The sequence below is a fragment of the Apus apus genome, chromosome 3 (genome assembly GCF_020740795.1).
Source record: "Apus apus isolate bApuApu2 chromosome 3, bApuApu2.pri.cur, whole genome shotgun sequence".
Taxonomy (NCBI): Eukaryota; Metazoa; Chordata; class Aves; order Apodiformes; family Apodidae; genus Apus; species Apus apus.
The window spans coordinates 6,460,358-6,482,662 of NC_067284.1; the positions used below are offsets into that span (position 1 = coordinate 6,460,358).

The following is a 22,305-nucleotide window of genomic DNA, read 5'->3' on the forward strand; positions in this document are numbered from 1 at the left end:
GGAGTATTTTAAATACCTGTCACACTAAATCTGATCAAAACAGATTGCAAGAGTCAAAGATTTTCCACTGCTTTTATTGTGATATTAGTTCATAATTCAGTAATTCATCTTGAAACCATTGAAGACTGATATCCTAGTGACAACCCTGTAATATGTGTGTGTCCTGGGCTACATCAGAAGAAGCATGGCCAGCAGGTCAAGGGAGGTGATTCTCTCCCTTTACTCAGCCCTTGTGAGACCCCACCTGGAGTAACTGTGTCCAACTCTGGAGCCTCCAGCATAAGAAAAGCATGGAGCTCATGGAGAAAGACCACAGAAGGGCCATGAAGATGATCAGAGGGCTGGAGCAGCTCTGCTGTGAGGACAGGCTGAGGGAGTTGGGGCAGTTCAGCCTGGGAAGGGAAAGCTCTGGGGTGACCTCATAGTGGCCTTCCAGTACCTACAGGAAAGCTGGGGAGGCGCTTTTTACAAGGGCTTGTAGTGACAGCACAAGAGGTTTTAAAATGTTATTACTTCAAGTGGTAAATTATATAGACATACTAATTTTAAGGCAGGTGGCATTGTTTACTGTTTTATTTCCTTGTAGAGTCCTGACAGCCCAACAAATGCAGCATTACAAATACAGGTTTGACTTTTAGGTGAAGTATTTTATAAAGCCTTTTCAGATTAGGCTGCTCTTAAAAGAATGCAGAGTTGTGAGATGAAAGACATTTTTAAGGAGGTACTGCATGAAGGATGTAATGATTTGAACAGATAGTACTAATAATTGTACAGAAGAAAGACTGTTAATAAAATTAAAAGATTAAAGAAAATGAAGCTCACAATATGGCATCTAACACTTTTCAACAGTCATTAGCACTAATGTGTGCACGATAAGCAAACAGAGTATGAAAAATGGAAATTAATCAGGGTTGGAGATGGACTGTGGAAGCAGCACAGCAGCTCTCCTCTCACCTGCTTTGTGCTGCTATGCCCTGCATTGAGTGAGAATATAACAATCTCCTTACTTCTTCCCACACCAGGTGATTTAGTCTCCGTGGTATGTTTGATACATGAGATATTTTCTTAAATTTCTCTGAGATCCATCTGTCCTTTGGGTAAGACCTTTAAATTTAGCTTGCTGAAGAAACTTTTTAGCCTGCTTTAAAATAATGGTAAATGAATTACAGTATCATAACAATAGTGAGCACCTTGGTTTTGACAGAGGATTTCTAATCTAGTTTACAAACCCCAGACAAAGTAGAATGATGAATTAACATAAACATGGATTTTTTTTCTCTAATATTTGTAAACACATTATAAAAATTACTTGCACAAGAAAATAAGCAATCCTTTGCTCAAAATACTGGAGAGGAGATGTATGTCCTAGGTGCATGCTTAAAGAACTGCAGAGGTAGAAAACAGTTTTTCAAAACCAAACATAATTGTGCATAATTGTCTTAATCACCTGTAGTTTTTAAACTTTATAAAGCTGTTAGCTTGCAGGCTTCATGAAGTACAAAACATAACGTTAGTGACATTAAATATTAGGACTATAAATGCTGGATTTGTTGTTTGTTGTTTTTTTTTAAGAGAGGAGGGTAATAAAACTTTTTTCAGTAGATGGAAGTTTCTGAGGTCTGTGGGAGAACACCCTATATTTGAGCAGGATCTGGCTGTAAAATAGAACTCTGGAGGTGACTGCATAGTGCTCCTTACTTGCATCAGCTGGTTTCCTCTGGCAGCAAGCCTAATAGCTGCCTTGGTTTAACTGACAATCTGTCTCTAAATTCCCCAGTCTGCTGGCCAAGAGAGCAGAGTACTATAAACCTTCCTGTTTCATCACTTATTGGGTACTACTTATGTGCCCTTTTAGATGTGTAAGGACATCATGTTACCTTTGAAGCTGAACGATGTTTGATAGTCCACAGGCTTCACAGTTCCACTCTTAAGGTTGCAGAACTTGAGAGAGCAGCCTGCTACTCATTTGGAATAAAACTAGCAAAAAAGACAACATGGTTGTCAAATGTGTTGATAATAATCAGATGAAGATGTTGATAATCAGTGGGTTTTTGTCCTGAAGGTACTGTGGAAAAATGTATGGAACAGTAAGGCAGGGAGATGATTCTGGGAGAGAGATGAGGTTATTGAAAACTGATGGGACATGCATTTGAGTTGGGACAGGGGCACAAGGACTATAAAATTCATAGGAAACGAGGTTTTGCTGGTCCAGCCACTTAAAGTTTCCTTAAGAGACTTTTTTGTGTGTTACTACTTTATCACAAAAATGAAATAATTATCACTTCTTATAATTAATCAGAGAATAATATACGAACATTGCAATCTGAAACTATATAAACATCTAAAATTGTTCTTGTCCTTCAGAGTGCTTGTCTTGTAAGATTTAGCATTGACTGACACTGAACTACAAAGTATTCCTAAGGAATCCCAGAAATAATCTTAAAATAGCAAAGACAGAAGGAATAAAATGTCTTTAGTTCTGAGACTTGTTGATTATTACTAGCACACAAAATTATGTGCTTGCTAATAACATAAAGAATTTTCTTACAGGTCTTCGTATTACATGAGTGTCAGGAAAATGGTGCTGCAGATGTTCTAGATTGTTTTTTTTTGCATGTCTGCTCTTATGTTTATCTCTTTCATACTATAGGGCAGAAGCTAGAAAAGTGATAAAGCCAAGCCACACTACCAAATCAAAAGACATTTAATACCTGGGTTTCATCTCTCAATTCATTTTTCCTGTTTTAAGATACATTTCTGCTTTTCATGGTGCTACATATTGAAGCTAGTCTAAAACTGAAAACCCTGTCGACTATTAATTCATACTGCACATTTCCAACCACCTATAGCACTTATAAGAAAAATTCCATTCTTCTGAAGAATCCTCAGTCTGTTACTCTGCATAGCTGTGAAGTTGTAGTGGACTGTTACGGTTTAAATGTGGTATGAGAAATTTGCTTAATGTTCACAAATTGATTTTTTTCTTTTAATGATGTCTCAGGATAGCCTTGGAGGAGTTGCACTAAAATTCATTATATCTAATAAAGAAGCTGTAGCTATATTGGAAAGATTTTGAAGACACTTGCAGCTTTAATTGTCTCAAAGTAAAAATGCATCCAGTATTGTCATGGCTCATCAGGGTGGCAGTTTTGAGAACTAAGAAGCACGGAGGTGTTCTCAAGTATAACAAATATTTTTATGGAAACTATGAAGTATCAGTTTCCTGTTGAAGCAGAAATATTGAAATCTTTGCACAGTTAAGCACAGCAACAAAAGGTTCAACTAGCTCTCCAAAGGATGTCAGTATTCAACCTGAAATGGGTACAAATTCATCGTTGCTGTTGCAATGCTACCCTGGCATGTCATCAAACTGTCTATATCCATGTCTTTTTGTGCTGTATATCTTCCTTACTGGCTAGTTTTCTAACAGCATACTTAAAACTTCCTCTGTCAGCAAAACAGACCAAGACTGATGACTTTTTCATCTGTGTACTCCAAGTAGTTAGCAAATACAGCAACAAGAGTTCCTGTCTCAAGGGCTGGAGAAGAATAGATACCTTGCTGTGCTTTATATGTTCTGTGTATCTATCCCCAGAGAGAGCAGTTTAATTCTAAATTGATGAGAAAGAAAAGCAGAGCTTTACATGATTTTGCATGTGTTTTAAAATGGTGATGATATACAATTAATTCAGTCGTAATTGATATACGTTTTCATGTTATTGCTAAACTGGAATGTTTTGTCACTTGTTTTAATATGCATTGAGATTATCTAGGCACAGATTTCAGTTCAAGGTGAAGCCCAGATTTCCATCATACTGCAGCAGTACAAAAAGTCTCTCTATAATTTTTATTGCATTTGCTATGAACAATAGAAAGATGCTTATCATTGTGCAACATATAAAAATTATTTTTCTTTTTAATGCATTTTCACTTTGTGGAGTTTAAACTGCATTATTATAAGGAACATTTCCTTTCTATCTAAACCTAGTTCTGGTTTCCATGTGTGTTTTCACAGAATTGTTTTCCATTCTGAGTTCTCACACCTTTTTGGCTGAGAATCAGTAATTCATTCTGTTGTAAGACATGCTCTACAGTCTGGCTTGAAGTGAAATGTTAGGTGACTTGGGTTGTGTTATAAAATTCTGGCTCAAGTTGAGGCAGTGTGTTGTCTATACAAATAGTTCCTTTTTTTCTTTGTAACATCTAGGCTCTAAGTGAGGTGACTTGAAACTGTGTCTGCATTCTTGGTGACTTGTTGCAAATCCATCATTTGTGCATGGTCAGACTTGCATTCATGATGCTTTCATTCTTGGCTTGTCTTAGCAATACTAAATTTTCTTAGCTACTTTTCTTGGTGAGGTTTGTCACACTTTTATCTTCTGTAATATAGAACTGAGGAATCAAATATTAAATTAAATGCTTCCCTCTTGTTCAAGTTTCTTAACCTCATTGGTATTCTTCCTCCCCCCATAGAATCTTACTTCATTCCCTAGGCACCATGTAACTTTTCCAATTTAGAAAAATATGAGGCTGCTGTGATATAACTTAGTGTAATGTAAGAAGAGAACACTGAATAAGGCAAGACATTTCTGGACAACATACCAGTCCATTCTTTGACTGGTAGTCATCACTGCCTAATGTGCTACCTGGATGAAACACAGCCTTGTGCAGTAAGTACCTTATGATCTGCAGTAAGGTCAGGGCAATAGAAAAATGTGCCAGAAATTCTGCCTCAAATCTCCTTTCCTTATGAATCTAAAAGAGGAGTTTTTTTAAAGAAACAATTTTCTGATTGGAGCACGAAAACACAAGGAGTTATGTTCCTATTTGTGCAACTGCAAAGTACATTTTAAACCTGCGTTGTTTTGGAAAATCACAGTAACATCTATCGTAAGCAAAGGACATCAAGAAAACATTAAATTTCCAGATTTGAAATTCCCAACAGTTCACACAACTGTGTAAATAGTGTTCCAGAATAATTCATGTTTGCTTAGTTAGCAGAAAAATTGTAAGTTTTCACTCTTCACTTTTGAAAGCTGACAAGTCTTTTTGGTCACAATTTACAGAATTCATTTTCCTTTAAAGGGAACAAAACTTCCCAAGTTTTTTCTTCAAAGAACATCTACAAACACCAACCCTGTAAAACGTAGAGGAGTTAGCAACCTGGGCTGAAAAGTGAACAACGAAGTCTAAGTAATAAAGAGAAACAAAAGACTTTACTAAAATACAATCAAAGCATATGTCAAGACTGGTGGTCATACACAGTGAAAATTGTAAGGCTTTGAAAAAAAGAAGCCATTATTTGTCTTGAATAAAAAAGTAGGAGATGCCAGTCAGAACTTGGATAGGCTGCTTGACAATTGTTCCTAATTGTCTAAACTTCTCCTCCCTTCTCTTTTTCATACATTTTTTCTAATTGTGGTTTAAATACATTAAAACTGAATTCTCGGATACTTCAGCCTGCAGTGGCTGTGTGTTTTACAAGCTACAGAAACCCAGTATCTTCTATAGACCTGAAATATTTTTGAAACTTTCACTAAGGTAGCTCTGCCCTGCAGAAAATTATGTGTGCATGTGGAGAGAATTGCTTTTAATACAACTGAAAAAAATAGTCTGGGACCTACTGAGGACAGGCAGATTCCTATTCCAAACAAGTATTTCTAAATTACAAATTGACAGGACACAACCTTAAATCAGTAGAAAGCTGTATATGCACAAAGAGGAGAAAATCCAGAAGGAAAAGTCATACAACTATAATCCAGACAATTAGTCCTGAATTATGTACTCCTGTTGATTGCTCTCAAAAAAATTGTTATCTTTACATGGGTAGAGGAAGATGCTTAAGCAAAACAGTCACACTCCTCTCCTTTCTTTCTCCTTTGGAGGCATTTTTAGAGCACTTTACAGTCCTTACTGAGGTGATGGCAGTAAATTGATCAGATCAGTAACTCATAGGTTTAAACAATGTTAACTTTAATACAGTGAACTTAAATCTCCAGAGGAAGACAATTAGATTATTGACTTTTCCAGGAGAAATTCAGACTGATTCACATTTGTTTGCTAGAATTACCTTCTTCAAATACTGCCTTGCCAGGTATCCACTAATTATAACCCAGTAAAAGAATAAGTGTTGGACAGAGGTATTACTTCAGGATAACTGTACAAAGGTAATAGCTAGATACATTTAAAAAGTGAAGGTTTAGAGAAAGAGCCTGCATATCCATTAGGTAGAATAGCATATTGGCCAGCCTGCATCCATCCAGAAATGATCTGCTAGGTCATGCAAGTCATTTTGGTTAGGGAGAGCTCTCAGTAGTCTTTGGGTTCTTCACGGGCACCAGATGTTGGGTGAACAGTCAGGGAAGCTGGTGCTGCTGATGCCAGGAAAGGGCAAAGAAATTAATGTGAGGTCATATCAACACAGCAGCACTACCTGCGTCTGACATGTTGAACTGTTTAGTATCTTCTAAATAAAAGTGACTGATTTATAACTTTACAGAAGAGCTTCATGACAAGTTGTTTATATTTGATTTAGTGTATTACTATGTGCTTAGTAAATACCAAGAATTTTTCATTTCATGCTGTTTCTCAAGCAGTATGAAAGGGAATACAGGGCAAGGACTGATTGATTAATATATATTAATCACAGAAATGTAACCAACTTTTAAATCCCTCAGCAAAAATTTCCTTCAAATTTAATTATTTGCTTCTGTAATAAAATAGTTTAATTTTACCCTTACCACATAACATGCTACTTCATTCTTTTACTAGAAACAGCTGCCAATAGCTTAGTTATTACGCAGACAGTAGAAGTTCAATAAGATAAATAAAAGTTCTGATTCATAAAAGGAGTGTCCTCAGGTAAAATTGCAGCTAAAATGCAATCCTTTTTTCTGTCTTTCAACTCCAATTTTTACTTCTTCATGTTCAGTTTCTTTCATAAACGATTGGATGGTGTCACTGGTCATTTTCATGGCTTAATATTTTCTCTAAGTTTAATATATTTGCTCTAACTGTGCATATTAAGGAGCCTCATGGGTTTTTTCTGTAACTAGAAAATATTATATTTTTCCTTAATATTTTAAAACCCTTTCTCAGGATTTTATTAGCACTGTTGTATTTTGTATCTCTCCCCTTTGAAATGACAGTTGTAAATAAAAGAATAGGACTTATGTGAAAGATTTAAGTTGTACAGATTAATTAATATGCAATATGGATGCAGTAAATTCTGAAGAGCAAAAATTATGAATGAGCATGCAATTCTTTGATCATTTCATTTCTCTCAATCCTCATACATACCAATGACATGTTAGGTTTTTATATTTAAGGAACAGGAGCAAGCCACTGACGGACTCTTCAACTTCCCTTTTTTCACCATGCTTTTCTGACCTGCCCTTTATTCCTGAATAGATGGAGACTTCTTCCATCTTACCTTGGTCTCATAAATTTTGAAAGACAATCAGTGTTCTTTAACTGAACCAGCAGAGCAGATTCAGCAGTATGATTAATATGAGTGAGGCAGAGGAAGCATTTGTCCTGTTGGAACTTAAAATCGTTTAGAAAGCCACCCTAAGAATTACACGTCTGGATGTCTTCTAGGAAGTTACAAAGTAGTTATTTCGGAAATAATTGAATTGTATTCATCACACAGCAGTAATTAAAACTTCCCTTCTTTGAAGGCTGCAGCAAAAGATACCTTACTTTTTTGTGGTTTATCTGTCTATGATATCTGTGCAATCAGAGCACCCACAGTCATCAAGGGACACTAATGAGGCCTCAGAATGAAAGAGCTAGTACTTTGCAGCTTGTAAGGACAGTGCAGAGAACTAAGTATGGGAATTGCTCAGAATTGCTCAAACCAGTGAACAGAGATGATGGTACATTCTGAACAAACTGAGGTCAGCTCCACAGAAAGGAAGTTATAATTATTGAGTCTTACAGTCAGAAGCATGAAGTTTTGCTATAGGAAGGTGATCATGAGGAAAGCACTAGAATAGCCTGTGCCATTTCTGTTACTGAAAGAAAACAGATGATAGTCAAAAGCTGTGTGCTTAGTGGGGAAAAACACCAAAATTCTAAGTTGCAAATAATATCTTCAAAACGAGGAAGCAGAAAGAAAAAACAAAGAATTCATAGGAAGAAAAAAAAAAAGAGGCAGCTTATTTTACCAGTTCATGGTGATCTACTTATTCTGTGCTAGATGAGTATAGCAATTGGAGATTAAAGAAAAGATATAAATTGATGTTTCGCTTATCAAGAAGTAATGTATTGGCAGCTGCTTCTCATAATCAAGCTTTACTGCTCCTTTTTCCTTTTTTTTTTTAGATAAAATGAAAACATAGCTATAAGCCTATTAAAATTTAATTCTTCAATTCATATAGTATTGCTATTTCAGACAAAAAATATGCAGCTTACAATGTATTGTAATACCTTAGTGATACCAGATGCAAGAAAAGGATAAGGAAGGGTGTTACCTTTTTTAAATCTATAGGTGAAATACACTAAAACTTGATTAAATGGGTTTTTTTTCTCCCATGTATGCCTCACTTGTCATTAAAGTTAAGCAGGACATTTTTCTGTGTCTTAATTGTGACATTTTTAATGTGTCTTAATCAAGAACTGCACAAAATTCAAGACATTTAAAGGAGAAATATAGGTGGCAGAAAGCTAAACTAGGAGTTTATCGAATACATACTGTTTTAGATGCACACACACATGTAAGCAAAGGTCATAAATCTACAGCCCTCTTGAGCAATAAGGGAGGGGAAGAAAATCAATTCTAATCAGGAGACCAGTGCCAGACCTCATAATGACAACGTCTCCATACAGCTGAAGCACTTAGTAAAATTTCATAGAAATGTTAAGCAAAACCTCTTAGTTTGTAACAGAACAAGATGAGTGTAGTATATAACTTTTTATGGTTCCACTCCCTTATTTACTACTTGTTAATTTTTTTGTCTCTGCAACCATTGAAATCCAGATTTAATAGAATAACCGTGCAGTTCATTGGCACAAGAGCTTAGAAGGTGTTTTTGCAAATATGCTGCTGTGAAAGGACATGCTGTGTGAGCAGGCTTCCAAGCCATGTCTGAGATGTGAGAATTATTTTTTATAATTTTATTTTCTCATGTCTAAGTTTATAAAATGGAGTTACATCATCGTTCTGGAACTAACTGGCATTCTGTCTTTACAATTTAAAATGGCCACAAATCTATGGAAAGAAAATAAATTCAATTTCTGTGCTATTAATGAAATCATTCAGGGTAGTGAGTGATTTTATTTGCTTGGCATTTGTTTTTTCCTGTGTCAAAAGTGGGCTGTGTGTTTTTCACTTCAAAAAGTTCATCATCTTCTGTATTGGAAAAAAATTATTTACAGTGTCTCTAAACTTGTTACCGTGTAACCTGGAATTTTAACTCTTCATAAATTCAATAAATGAACAGGTAAAACCTGTGAATATTAAATATTTTAAAGATTGTGGTTTAGAATACGTGGTAGATTTTAGAAGCCTGCATATATTCTTTCTAAATACAACTATATGGGTACATTTAGGTGTATCTTCATTGTTTTTAAATGGTTGATAGGTCTTAAGCTTGTAAGTACTTGCCTGGAGAAGAGGAGACTGAGGGGAGACCTCATTGCTCTCTACAACTACCTGAAAGAAGGTTGTAGTGAGATGGGTGTTGGCCTCTTCTCCCTAGGGACTGGTGATAGGACAAGAGGAAGTGGGATCAAGTTGCACCAGGGGAGGTTCAGATTAGATATTAGGAAAAATTCCTTCATAGAAAGAGTGGTGAGGCATTGGGACAGGCTGCCCAGGGAGGTGTTCAAAAAATGGGTAGACATGGAGTTTCAGGAGATAGTTTAGTGGTTAGGGGTTGTAGAGCAGGTGGTTGGGCTTGATCATCTGGAAGGTCTTTTCCAGCCTTGATGATTCTATGATTCTACTTGAATTATAGTCAAATTAGTATTACCATACCTTAGTGTGTTTTCTGTCACAAACTTTTTCCCTTCCTCCTCCTTTTTTCCTATATTCACAAGTTTCTTTCTTTATATTGTTGAAATTAAGGAATTTTAAAACTCTACATAAATACAGCTTCCTTCCATATGTAGTACAAGATTTTACTCTTCGTATTTTGTCATTAGTAAGTTGCCCTGTCTTTCAGTCACGTTAGACAGTAGAAAACAAAGGTATGTAATATTTTTAAATTGTGGAGATTTAAGAACATTGGGCTTTTTCAGCTACAAATTTGAAGTCTTATTTTTTATATAGAATGATTGTGCTTTTTAAAAAAAATGTTATTTCAATACCTGTAATATAGTCATGTGACACCAGTAGAACAAGCTCTGCTAAAAATTGACATTTCTGGTGGTTGTCTTATCACATAGGACGATTTGCTTTATTTAAGACAAAAAGCTAATTACATTGTTAAATTCTTACACCACATTCTGAATGTAATCAAGATCAAACAGAATTCCTGTGTCACAATTATTCTCAGATTTGCAGCTGAAGTGAATTTTCCACATGCCTGTCCTCTGTGAGATTTGTTGATAAACTCTAAGTTTTGGTACATTTTGTGTTCTTTATGAAATCTTTGTTTCCATTCATTAACTCATAAAGAGTAAGCTTCATGAACTCCACTGCCACTTTTTCAATTTCTTATTTATTAATTTTATGCACTTCAGCAGTTAATTAAATTTGCCAAAAAAAATTATGTGTAGTTAAAAGCTGAGTTTGATTTCCTTTAAATGAAGTGTAAATAATTACTGCTAAAATAGGAAAGATCAGATACTGAGGAGCCGTATAACTGTGAAGAAGAGAAAATGCGGCTTTCCTACAATATTTTTCTTTTCATGTCCTCTCTTATAATTGCATTCCCATGTCCCTATTTGTTCCTGTGTTTGCAGAGATTTATTGCTCATGTTTGGCAGTTTGCCAGTACTGTGAACCATATTTTGCTTTGGTTTACCCACTCAGCATCCCTTAAGTCAACTTTCAGTGGCTGTGTATCAGGGACTACCGAATGCGAATATTTAAACTAATAATAACAACAACAACAAATTGATCTAAAATGAATTCACTGTAAGATATAGGGCTGAAATTACATTTGTAATAAAAAAAATAATTATTGTGGTCAATGGGAAAGTAGAGATTCTCTGCTGACAAACGTAATAAATCTGTTTTAGGGAAAGATTAGAGTCATCATTACCAGAACCCTCTGGGTGTTATTTGCAGCAGTTACCGATTTTGGAAGGCAGTGAGTGCAGCAGTGAGGAATGTGGAGGAGATGGGAGGAAAGTCAGAGGTGTTTGTGGCAAATCAGGGACACTGAAATGTGAAGATCTGATAAACCAGTAGCCAGGGGCGACAGCAAAGAAATTGTGTACAGTGTACTTTCTGACCTTCTATTTAAGCTCATCTAAGCTTGGTTTAAGGTCCTTTATTCCAGTTTACAACAGGGTTACCATGCCTTTCTTTCTGTCATATTTATTGTAATAGAAGAGCTGTACTTTTTGTGATACTTGAGCTTTAGTCCAAAGGCTTTTTTTCTGAACAGTTCCTGTTGGGATAAGGTGGCATCAACGCTGTTGGTTTCGGTTTCCTCTTTAAGCAACTGAATTTCATTTTTGCTTTCCTGTTGCTTCAGGAAGACACACTCCAAAGCAACTGGGCTTTCCAGCTTTAGTGTTTCAGGTGGAAATATATTAGTTTTTCTTAACTTTGAATCAGTATTTAGTTTAGGTGAAGCATGATAAAGCTAGCACCTAGAGATAAGGGGGATGTGCTCACAGACTGTGTAGGCAGCAAGAGGCGGGAGGGCCTGAGGTTTTGCAGACCAAGATCCCAGCCTCCTCTTCATGGGGAAGGTAAAAATGAGGGATAGATGAACAGTTTGGTTCCATACTGTGAATATGTTAATCCACACTGTGCCAAGGTGATGCAATGTCTGATGGTGGGGAAGGGTATCCTCTCCTTAAAACTAAGTATAGCGTGTGGCCTGCTGCATAAGCCTGTCCTAGCTGCCTGCATAGTCTGACAGACTTGCTGTTAGGAAAAGCATTATGTGACTTCTAAGTTTCAGTGTTCATACTGGTTACTTGGATCTCTGTTTATGTTAATCTATATTTTTTTATTAAAATATTCTTTTAAATAATTCAGTATATTCTTTGGAAAGCAAAAAAGCAATCAAATTGATTTCTAAGACAATCATTACATATTGGCATTGATGAAAAGCTTTCCATTAATAGAAACAGTTTCTTTAGTATGACTCATATTCTGTGGGGGTTTTTGTGTAATTTTTTTTTAATACAATGCTTCCTGTACTGTAATTAGAAGTTAATTTAATTTTTATGCTTGTCCATTCTAGGTACAGAGATCCAGAAATAAGCAGTTACGTGAGCTGTTTCCAGATGGATTTAGTATCCATCATGCAGGAATGCTGAGGCAAGACAGAAGTTTGGTTGAGAACTTGTTTTCTAATGGACATATCAAAGTCCTAGTGTGTACAGCTACGCTTGCCTGGGGTGTCAATCTTCCTGCTCATGCTGTTGTTATTAAGGTAAGAGCTTCCATTACTCTGCACATGGGTATCAGTCTTAAAAGAAGCCTGTAAAGAAGCATCGATAGCAAGTTCTGTATTTTGTGTTTTGGGCCTGGAGGGAAAAAATGTCTGATTGACTTGAAATGTTATTTATATCTGATGAAACTGATTCTCTCCAGTGGGAGTCTAGTTTGTATAGTAAAGATTTAAATATATCAAAGATTATGAAAGGATTAGTTAAAGTACACTTCTGAAATCATGCTATATTTGCCTAATTTCAGTATTCAGCTCATCAGGATTATATTCATGTGTATTTATGTTAATTTTTATTAACTTTTCCTCAACCAGGGAACACAAATATATGCTGCAAAAAGAGGCTCCTTTGTTGACCTTGGAATTTTAGATGTCATGCAGATATTTGGTCGAGCTGGACGGCCTCAGTTTGACAAATTCGGAGAAGGCGTCATTATTACAACTCATGATAAACTCAGCCATTACCTGACTCTTCTTACTCAGCAGAATCCAATTGAAAGCCAGTTTCTTGAAAGCCTTGCAGACAACCTAAATGCAGAGGTAACCTTTCATTAATTTAGAGAAATTAGCAAAGTTTAAAGGATTAATGTTATTTGAAACAAAAATGCAATATTGTCCCACTTAAAGGACCTAAAATGGGATTTTTATTATGGGCAGTCTTGAGATATATATGTTTAAGAGGTATGAACTGTTACACATGTGAAAATGTTGAGGGCGTTTTATAAAATATATTAGGTTATGGAAGTGGTGCAGAGGTACTAAATACCATTAACATAAAACTGTAGAGATACAGCATTTACCTTTTAATCAGAAGTGTTTTATTAGAATTTAGTAAGTCTTCTGCATAACTGCAAATTAAAATCTACAAAAAAATAAATTTATTTTGTGTAAACAAACTTACTTCGCATGGTTGACTGCAATATTAGAATAATGTACTTGCTTGAACTCTTTATCTTTTACAGTGGTAATCAGAACAGGCTTATTGTAAGTAATGCAAGTTCCCAGTTTGCTTCAGTTTAAATCTTAACATACATTTTCTTAGACAATGCTTTGGTTTTGAAAGTATTGACCTTTGTCATATTCAAATATAATGATTCAAAAGCTATCTATTGTAATAATTAAAAATATGTATATATACCCACAGACAAACATTTTACAAGGAAAACAGAAATTTAAACACACTTTAATGAAGAATACTGGTTTTTGAAAGGCACTGGACATTTTTCAGTAGAATTCAAGGTATTCAGCTAAACTGAGTTGTCCAGTGATGTCTTAAAATTTGTTATCCCTTTGTCAGATGTGAAGTTTATTTGGTCTGTTAGGAATAGTATTGTTTTTTAAGATGCTTTTTCTGTTTTATCTATACGACTCCTAAATATTTTTATTTTTTATCTTTTCATCACTTTAAAGTCTTTGCATTATTCAGTCATAAATAATAATATTCAACAGAATTTTGCAAAGGAGCAGAAATTTGATGCGACTTTTGAAAACGTTAATTCCTGGATTCTTTACAAATGACTGAGTTTAATCTTTTATTATTTTGGTTTTCCTGATTTGTTTGGTTTGTTGGTGTTTTTTTAAGGAGGTCTCATAAATAATATCTTCAGTTCCTGTTAACAGGAAAAACCTCTGCCTAAGTATTTGTCACACATCAGAAGCAGAATGAAGTTTAACTGTGTTCCAAGTATCTCCACACACAAAAGTGGGGGTATTAAAATATTTACCCTGCTCACAGCTACTCCTCTTTACCTTAAGGCTCTGGAGTGGTCTGAATACAAGGAGGGAGAGAGAAATTGAACTCCCCCAGAACATGAGATACAAATGTGATGAAAAGGAGTCATTTACAATTTTCCTATCCCTCCTTCTATCACAAAAGAGAGAGGAAAAATAAATGGAAGGCATACTTGCAGTGAGCAGGTGTTGTGTTTTTTTTCATTTTGACAGCACTTTAATTTTCTTGGAGATAGACACCTGTGAATGTTATCTAACTGGGTGGATATTCAGGTCTTTAAAATTGGACAGTAACAACTTACACTTTAGCAGTAATAATTTAAATCCTAAATTGGTTGCAAAGACTGGTATTACCTGTAGTTACTGTTCAGCACCAAGAAGATGGGAGAGATAGATCTGGTCCTGGGATACTAGGAAAGAATCCAGTCAGATTTTGTGGAAAAGCTTTGTTCTTTTTCTTGACATACATAAAATAGACAAGGAAAAAAGAGTTGGATATTCTTTCCTTCACAGAAAAGGATTTTCTTTTTCTGCTGTTGGTAGTTTTAATATTAGAAATTTAGTCCTCCCATCTCATAGGAAGCCTTCAATCAGAGAACTGCAAAGACAACAGTAATAACCATCTGTTGGGAACTGGGGCGGAGAAGATGTCTATGATTGATGTGCTGTCAAAAAAAAATGGCAAAAACAAATACACACAACTGTTTTTTCAGACTTGGTCTGTATTGCTGCAGATTGTCTAGAAGCACATTCGATGTGCTGATGTGCCACCTGAATTATACCAGGAATCTCAAATACTCCTTCCCCTCTGAGTTCCAGCAGAAAACCTAGCTTTTTTGGGGAAAATCTTTTACTGACACTCCCTAAAAAATCTAATTGGTTAGCTTAGAAAAAACATTTTCAAAGAAGGTACAACAGCTCTCTCTAGCTAGCCAGAACTGGAAGTGAATAAAAGGAAGTAAAAAATACAATTTTGGTCAATGCCTGTACAAGACTTAATCACCCTGCTCGTAAGTGAGCTTGCCTGAAATATCTAGAACAGTCTGTCTTTCAGCAGTAGGGGAGATAAAAGAAGTCTAATTTTTTTTTATACAGCTAAGATTTTGTAAAAAGTGATGGTATTTCTTTGGCAGATGTGATTGCACATGAACCAATAGTTCCAGACCTATTTCTGTCATCTGAGAATGCTTAGTTAAGAAAGTAGGAGATACAGGCTATTAATTTTTAATGTGTAATATTCTGCAGAGAGAGGGAGGGTCTTTAATAGGCAGCCTGTTGTTCCTCTGATCTGAGCTGTAGTTCCAAAATGCACAAATTTTCCAGCAAGACCAGAGAGCAGAGGTGTTTGTTATATCATAGAATCATAGAATCATAGGGGTTGGAAGGGACCTCGAAAGATCATCTAGTCCAACCCCCCCCTGCTAGAGCAGGGTCACCTAGAGTACATCACACAGGAAGGCGTCCAGGCGGGTTTTGAATGTCTCCAGAGAAGGAGACTCCACAACCTCCCTGGGCAGCCTGTTCCAGTGCTCTGTCACTCTCACAGTAAAAAATTTTTTTCTGATATTCACCTTAAACCTCCTATGCTCCAATTTGTATCCGTTACTCCTTATCCTATCACTGGTCATCACTGAAAAAAGCTTAACTCCATCTTCTTGACACTCACCCTTTACGTATTTGTAAACATTGATGAGGTCACCCCTCAGTCTTCTTTTCTCCAAACTAAAGAGACCCAGCTCCCTCAGCCTTTCCTCATCAGGGAGATGTTCCACTCCCTTAATCATCTTTGTGGCTCTGCGCTGGACTCTTTCAAGCACTTCCCTGTCCTTCTGGAACTGAGAGGCCCAGAACTGGACACAATACTCCAGATGCGGCCTCACCAATGCAGAATAGAGGGGGAGGAGAACCTCTCTTGACCTACTAACCACACCCTTTCTAATACACCCCAGGATGCCATTGGCCTTCTTAGCCACAAGAAGCTTAAAGGAAGGAATTTTTGGTTTGGGAATTTTGGGTGGCTTTTTTGGAGAGGACAAGTGAATTTGCATTCATTGAACTATATATGGGGAAGAAATGTGGTTTTTAAAAAAAGAAAAGTAATTCTATTTTTAGTATCAAAGAAAATATTGGTTATATTTACACTTTAGGATTCTTCTCCACTTCCTCTTTTTCCACTGTGGAGATTGCAAACTCTTAGTTTCAAGTATTTATCTCGCAGGAAGTTCTTAGAGCAGCTTAACAACATATTTTTAATGTAGCAGGTGTCTGCATGTGTCTTTATGTTACAGTAAATCAAGGTAGCAAACTGCTGCTGGCATTGGCTTTGGTGCAGTCAGCACCAGAAAAGCCATTGCAGATGGAACAGACCTTGTTGATTGTTAGAATATTAAACAATTTTAATTTCTCCTAGTCTTGTGATTTTAACAGGGGTTTTTGAAGGTAGTAATATCTGCTCTTTTTTATTTCTTTCCTTCTTATCCCTGCATTTAATAGCACTCTGATAGCTTAAAAGCAAAAAATAAATCACTGAAGATTTGGAAAGGTAAATACTATTTATTTAGCACCAAGTGAGTATGTCCAAATGGATACTTAATGAGGAAAAGTATCAAAAAGCAAGACATTCAAGGGAGAAAGGGCTCTGTGAGCTTAGAATAGTTATGTCTACACAAATAATGAAATGCTAAAAGAAAAACAGTTGCAGCAATCTTAGGTAAGATTGACAACAATGAAAAAGCAATCTTACTCATGAAACTTTATGTTTAGATATTTACCTAAAAAGAGAAGGATTTGTTTGACCAGGGAAATGTGTATTTCTGCTAAGCAGTTTCCTTTCAAATGTGTACACATTACTGAAATGTTTCCCAGAAGTAGAAGAAATTTCAGTAGAAATGTAGTGTCTTCTAACAGTAAGTGAGAATGCAAGTAGTTCTCTGAAAAGTATTGCTAGTAGACACTGAAAAAAATAATTTAGTTACATTGAAGGTGTAAAATTAAGAAGTTAATCTTCCTGCCCTATTAAAGTAGTTGAACTGAAGAAGAACAAAATAATGGAATAGAACAATAATTCAGCTTCATAGGAGGTAATCATCTAGTCTTACCCAACCAAAGACATATAGGAAGTATGTGATGTACAGTATAATAAAAACTACTTCAAGTGCAGCACTTCTGCAGGATTTGGGGTTTGGGGAATGCAGGACTTCTACTACATGATCTGGGGTTTGGAGAAAAGTGCAGAAAATCATCAAACTGCTTTAGACAGAACTACTTCTTTCAGAAACGTAACTGTAGTGCTGTCTGTAAAAAACAGTGTAGTCACGGCTTTAAATTACTGAAGGTTCTGTGGCTGCAGCGCAGTCACAGCAGTGGAAGATGTAGTCAGAATTTTGTTAATCACTGTGGTAAGTGGTTGTTAGTAGAAATAGTAATGGAAAATGCTGAAAAACAATAGAATAACAAGGGGATGAAGCCACCATTTTTTGTCATCTGATACGTGTGATGTTACTTATCCTTCTGTTGTGACATGCAGAAAAAATGAGTGCCTGCAAGATTACAAGAAATCAATACTGTGAGCAGTTACAAGGAGGTATTGTGTTAGGTTTATTTTAAGGGAACTTCATCATTTTTTTATAATTTGAGTCAGTATAAACTTTTATATATGCTGATTTGATCTAAGTTAGTGAAGTCATCTGAAAAAGATACATGTGTTATGGAAAGGGTATGTTACTCTGGAGATAATTATTCCATAGGCTGCAGCATTCTGAAAAACAGAAAAAGCAACCCAACATTTTAAAATATATGCCATTTATTGATTAGTAGGTGGTCCTAAGAAGCACATTCAGTTTTGGTCATCTTTTATAGATACTGTCCCTTTGGCAGTAACTATAGCAGTATATGGAGACAAAATCGATGTTTGTTTACGGATTTGTTACAGAAACCTAGTCAGTATGCTGATGACCACTGTAACCTTTGCCATACCAGAGCCTGTTGTTAAGCATCATGAAATCTGCTTTGATATGTAATAAAATGCCATTTTTTAGGAGCAGAGCTTGCTTGTATTACAAGTTATTCTAATGCTTATGCTGAAGTTGTAAAGAGAAACCAATTAAAGGCAGGAAGCTCTGCTGCATTGTTTAAATTCGTAATTATAGACAAATCAGTAGCTAAAGGAAAAAGTAGTCAAATGAAGACAGCAGATGGAAATATGAATCCATGTTTCCAAAAGAATATAAAGTTTCTTTTATCTGGACTAGGTCTCTTGGCAGAAGTAGGTTAGTGGTGAGAATGAGGTAATGCTTCAGATACTTGGGGTAATATATTTAATCCCAGCCACACAATCACTAGGTGGAATCCAGCTTCCAGTCTTCTATGTAGGCTTATGTAGTGCAGGAGAGAAAATTTGGGCAACAATGCTAAAAAAACAGGGTATTTTTAATTCCCATTTCAAAATTAATTTTCTAGAAGCAGAAAGTTTTCAGAGAGGATGAGCAAAGGATTAGATCAGCTTCTGTGAAAGGAACACATTAATTTACCTGCACACTTCAGGTGAGAAAAAAGACAAATGGGAGATTTGAGACATGGCCAACGATTGCATCTCCTGGGGTAAGAACCAGGCAATACTGTCTGAGGTCAGTCAGTGGCAGGTTCAGGAAACAGAAATGCTGGGTGGTTAGACTACAGAACTATTAGCCACAGGGAGTTGTATCTAAAAGGTAGAGTAATTCTAAAACTGTACAAAAATTTAATTAAAATTCATTGAGAGATATAAAATGAAAAGGCAATACATTTAACTAAAAACCTTGAGATGCAATAGTTTAAGAATTTGGGAGAAATTTAGATGGTGCTTGCTTCTCATTGCCACCTGCTGCCCTTCAGCATTTGCTGCTGTCTGATCTCAGAGACAGCACACTGGCCTTGATGTCCCAGTGCTTTTGTTCTTAGGAGAGCTACAGAGTGCAAAAAGCTGATAAACACCCAACTTCATTGAGTTGACCCCAAAATTTACACTTGGAACATGTATTTCGGCACCTCAATCCACTGAGAATTCTCTCCTGCAGATTTGTTTTGATGTTTGGTTTGGTTTCAGGGATTTTTTTCTTCTAAAAATGAGTAGAAGAGTAAATGGTTAGTGCTGATCAACATAGGCATGGAGATGCCATTTTCCTTTTCTGCTGAGTTGTGCCACTAGGCATAACGGAACGTAAGAAGGAATAAAATAAACAGCTGGTTAGGGTGCTTAGTCAAGAGGAGCGAGTCCAGCTGGCAAACAGAAGATACCTATGGCTGTATTTTCTGGAAATACAGGAAGAAAGATAAGATGCAGGAGATGTGGTTTAATTAGACCATAAACTTTAACTTATCTGGGAACTATCATCAATAGCTCATACACTGCAGGTCACCATTCCTTCCCTAATGGTTTCCATCTGATAGAGCCCTCCCTGACATCCACAGCTGGACCCCAGCTTGTTGCTGGGACAACTCCTTTCCTCAGAGAGCTTAGAAAATAACAGGATTTGCAGTGCTGGACAGTAGGTACACCTTCCCCAGGGGGTCTGCTTTTCCTTGCATTTACTTATTATTTTGTTGTGAAGCCAGGAATGTAAAAGGTAGTGACTTGTTTTGACAAACCTCTTAATCCAGTTTTTGACATGAAAGAGTGGGCAACTATTGTGGTTCACAGAAGAGACAGAAATCTGTCAAAGCTCTTCTGAAAAGTCACTCAGGAGCTGGGTGACTGAGCAGGCTTGGGGAACTGAAGGTTATTCTCTTGGTGTCCATGGACCTGGGGACTGACTGACCTGCATGAGACCAGCAACCTCATCCATTCTCCGCTCACCTTCTTCTGCTGTGTCCAGATGGTAGACAAGTTACTTGGAGTTGACAGTGAATGACAACTCTGATGTAGTTCTGTTGTACTTAGAAATTAGTCTTTGGTCCTGTGCAACTGGAGGAGATTCTGACCCACTTGGGCCAATGCCCAAGCAGCAAGAAATTATTTCAAAAGCTATACAGGAGTAAGACCATAATCACTTCAAATGCTAAAATAGTAATTTCACTGTGTGTAAACACACTGGCTTCCAAAGCAAACAGAAAACTGCTCATTACATTTTTAGAAACATTCCTCATTCTCTTACATTAACAACAAATATTTGATTTACATATAGAAATTTTTTATCCATGTAACCTGACTCATTTATAAAAATTTAATAACAATTAAACATTTTTATGCTCTTTTCTAATCTGTACAGAAATATCAGAGAGAAAAACTTCACTTTCCACAAACTACCCCCAAAAAGCCCTGCTCTTTATATCTGTTTTATCTGCTCTGAAAATCTGTTCAACTTGATAAAGTCTGTGGAATAGCATTTGTAAAAAAGAAATAAATATTTAATGAAAATGAAAAGTACCAAACACATCCCTGATATTACTCAGGGGAGGGGTTATCAGGCATTGAAAAATTAGTGCCAAATTTGTTGATTATTTTACTCATTTTAAATGACACAGTGAATTGGATTAATGTGGTACCCAATTTTCATTTTGTGAGTGCAGCACAACTCTGTGTGATGACTACTGCAATCAGACAATATGTCAACATAATAAATATTTCTACTCATTGATTATTCCACGTGTAACTAAATACCTGGTTGAGAAAATACTGGGAAATGCAGAACTTTTTTAATAAAATATCACCTTGTCTGTTTACTGCTTTTGTGACCCATACATTGCCTACCTCTTAGCAGAGATCCTCTCCTAACTTTGAAAAGAATTTATTTCATAATTACTCTCGTGTATTAATAACTTTCATCATTCAAATGGTTTTAACAAAGGTATACATTTTCAAACTCCTTAAGAGCAGTACTTGAACACTAGATGGCAGCAAATATTTAGAAGTTGCCTTGTTTTCTTGAGGTTTTTTTTGCCTGTACATCTTACACAGTGAATATTCATTAAAGTTGGGGGAGGAAGGAAAGTGCAGTGTAAGATTTCAGTACCATATCTGAAGCCCAACTGTATTTCAAAATCAATGTTTTTGTCCTCAGTTTTACTTTTAACTTATGAGAAGATGTTGTAAAAAGTTGAAAATAATTTGTAAGTAATGCAATCAGATATTTGAAGAAATGAGGCAAAAAAATTTGAAAATAGTTTCTTTTTTTCTTCTAATTGTCAGACTTAAATGTCCTCAGTAATGAGAATTTTATATATTCAGAAAAGTGGTTGTTTGGGGGGAAGGTGTTACTATTGGACTATGTTGTTGTGCTGGTTTGAGTTGTGTACAGAAAGATACTCCAATCGTGGAAAGAAACCAAATGCTCAAATTAACCTGGATGGCAAATTGAGCAATAATAACCTTTGGGCTGTATTAGATGTTTTCCCTGTAGTAGTTTATGAAGAGCTGAATGCTTTTGTAGCTACTTCAGTGTGTTATGTAGCTGTATACTTCAAAAAAACAATACAGTGGAGCTCCCTCAGCCTCCTTATGCTCTTGAAAAACAAAATATCACTTGAAAAGCGTGTGAGACAAAGCTTGGAGTTACTCCATGCTATTAGTCATTAATATCAACAAAGGTTTGCCAGATTTAAATTATTTTAACTCGGGGCAGATTTCACTTGTGTTATTATTTTTGTTTAGGTATTTATTTTATTTTAAAGAAAATATCTATATTATTATTAAGATCTAGATGGTTAGATCTGAAAATTGATATGAAGTCACTTACAGTTGTATAAGGTTTTTTTTTTAAGTTTTGCCAAGTGGAACATTTAATGAAATAGAAACACCAAAAAAAACCAAAAAGAACTTTTAACGTTTATTAATGGGTCACAAAAATTTGGTACAAGGGTATTCTGCTTGATTTAAACAACCAGCAACAACAAAAAATATATATTTGTTTATGGAATATGCAGGAAATACTGAAGTCTCCTGGTAAAATCAGCTTAATTGGAATATGCAGTAAAATGCTTCTCATGAAGGTAACCAAGACAAAATAGAGCTGAAGTTACCAAG

At 35.9% G+C, this 22,305-nt stretch overlaps 1 protein-coding gene across 2 annotated transcripts in view; it reads left to right on the forward strand.

Annotated features, from left to right (window-relative positions):
- Positions 1 to 22,305, forward strand: part of ASCC3 (activating signal cointegrator 1 complex subunit 3) — a 246,586-nt gene that overhangs the window by 131,257 nt on the left and 93,024 nt on the right. For both annotated transcript variants that reach the window (XM_051614470.1, XM_051614471.1), the window contains exons 15-16: positions 12,369 to 12,560; positions 12,891 to 13,115. In XM_051614470.1, the coding sequence (XP_051470430.1) occupies positions 12,369 to 12,560; positions 12,891 to 13,115 (417 nt within the window). The remainder of the gene's footprint in view (positions 1 to 12,368; positions 12,561 to 12,890; positions 13,116 to 22,305) is intronic.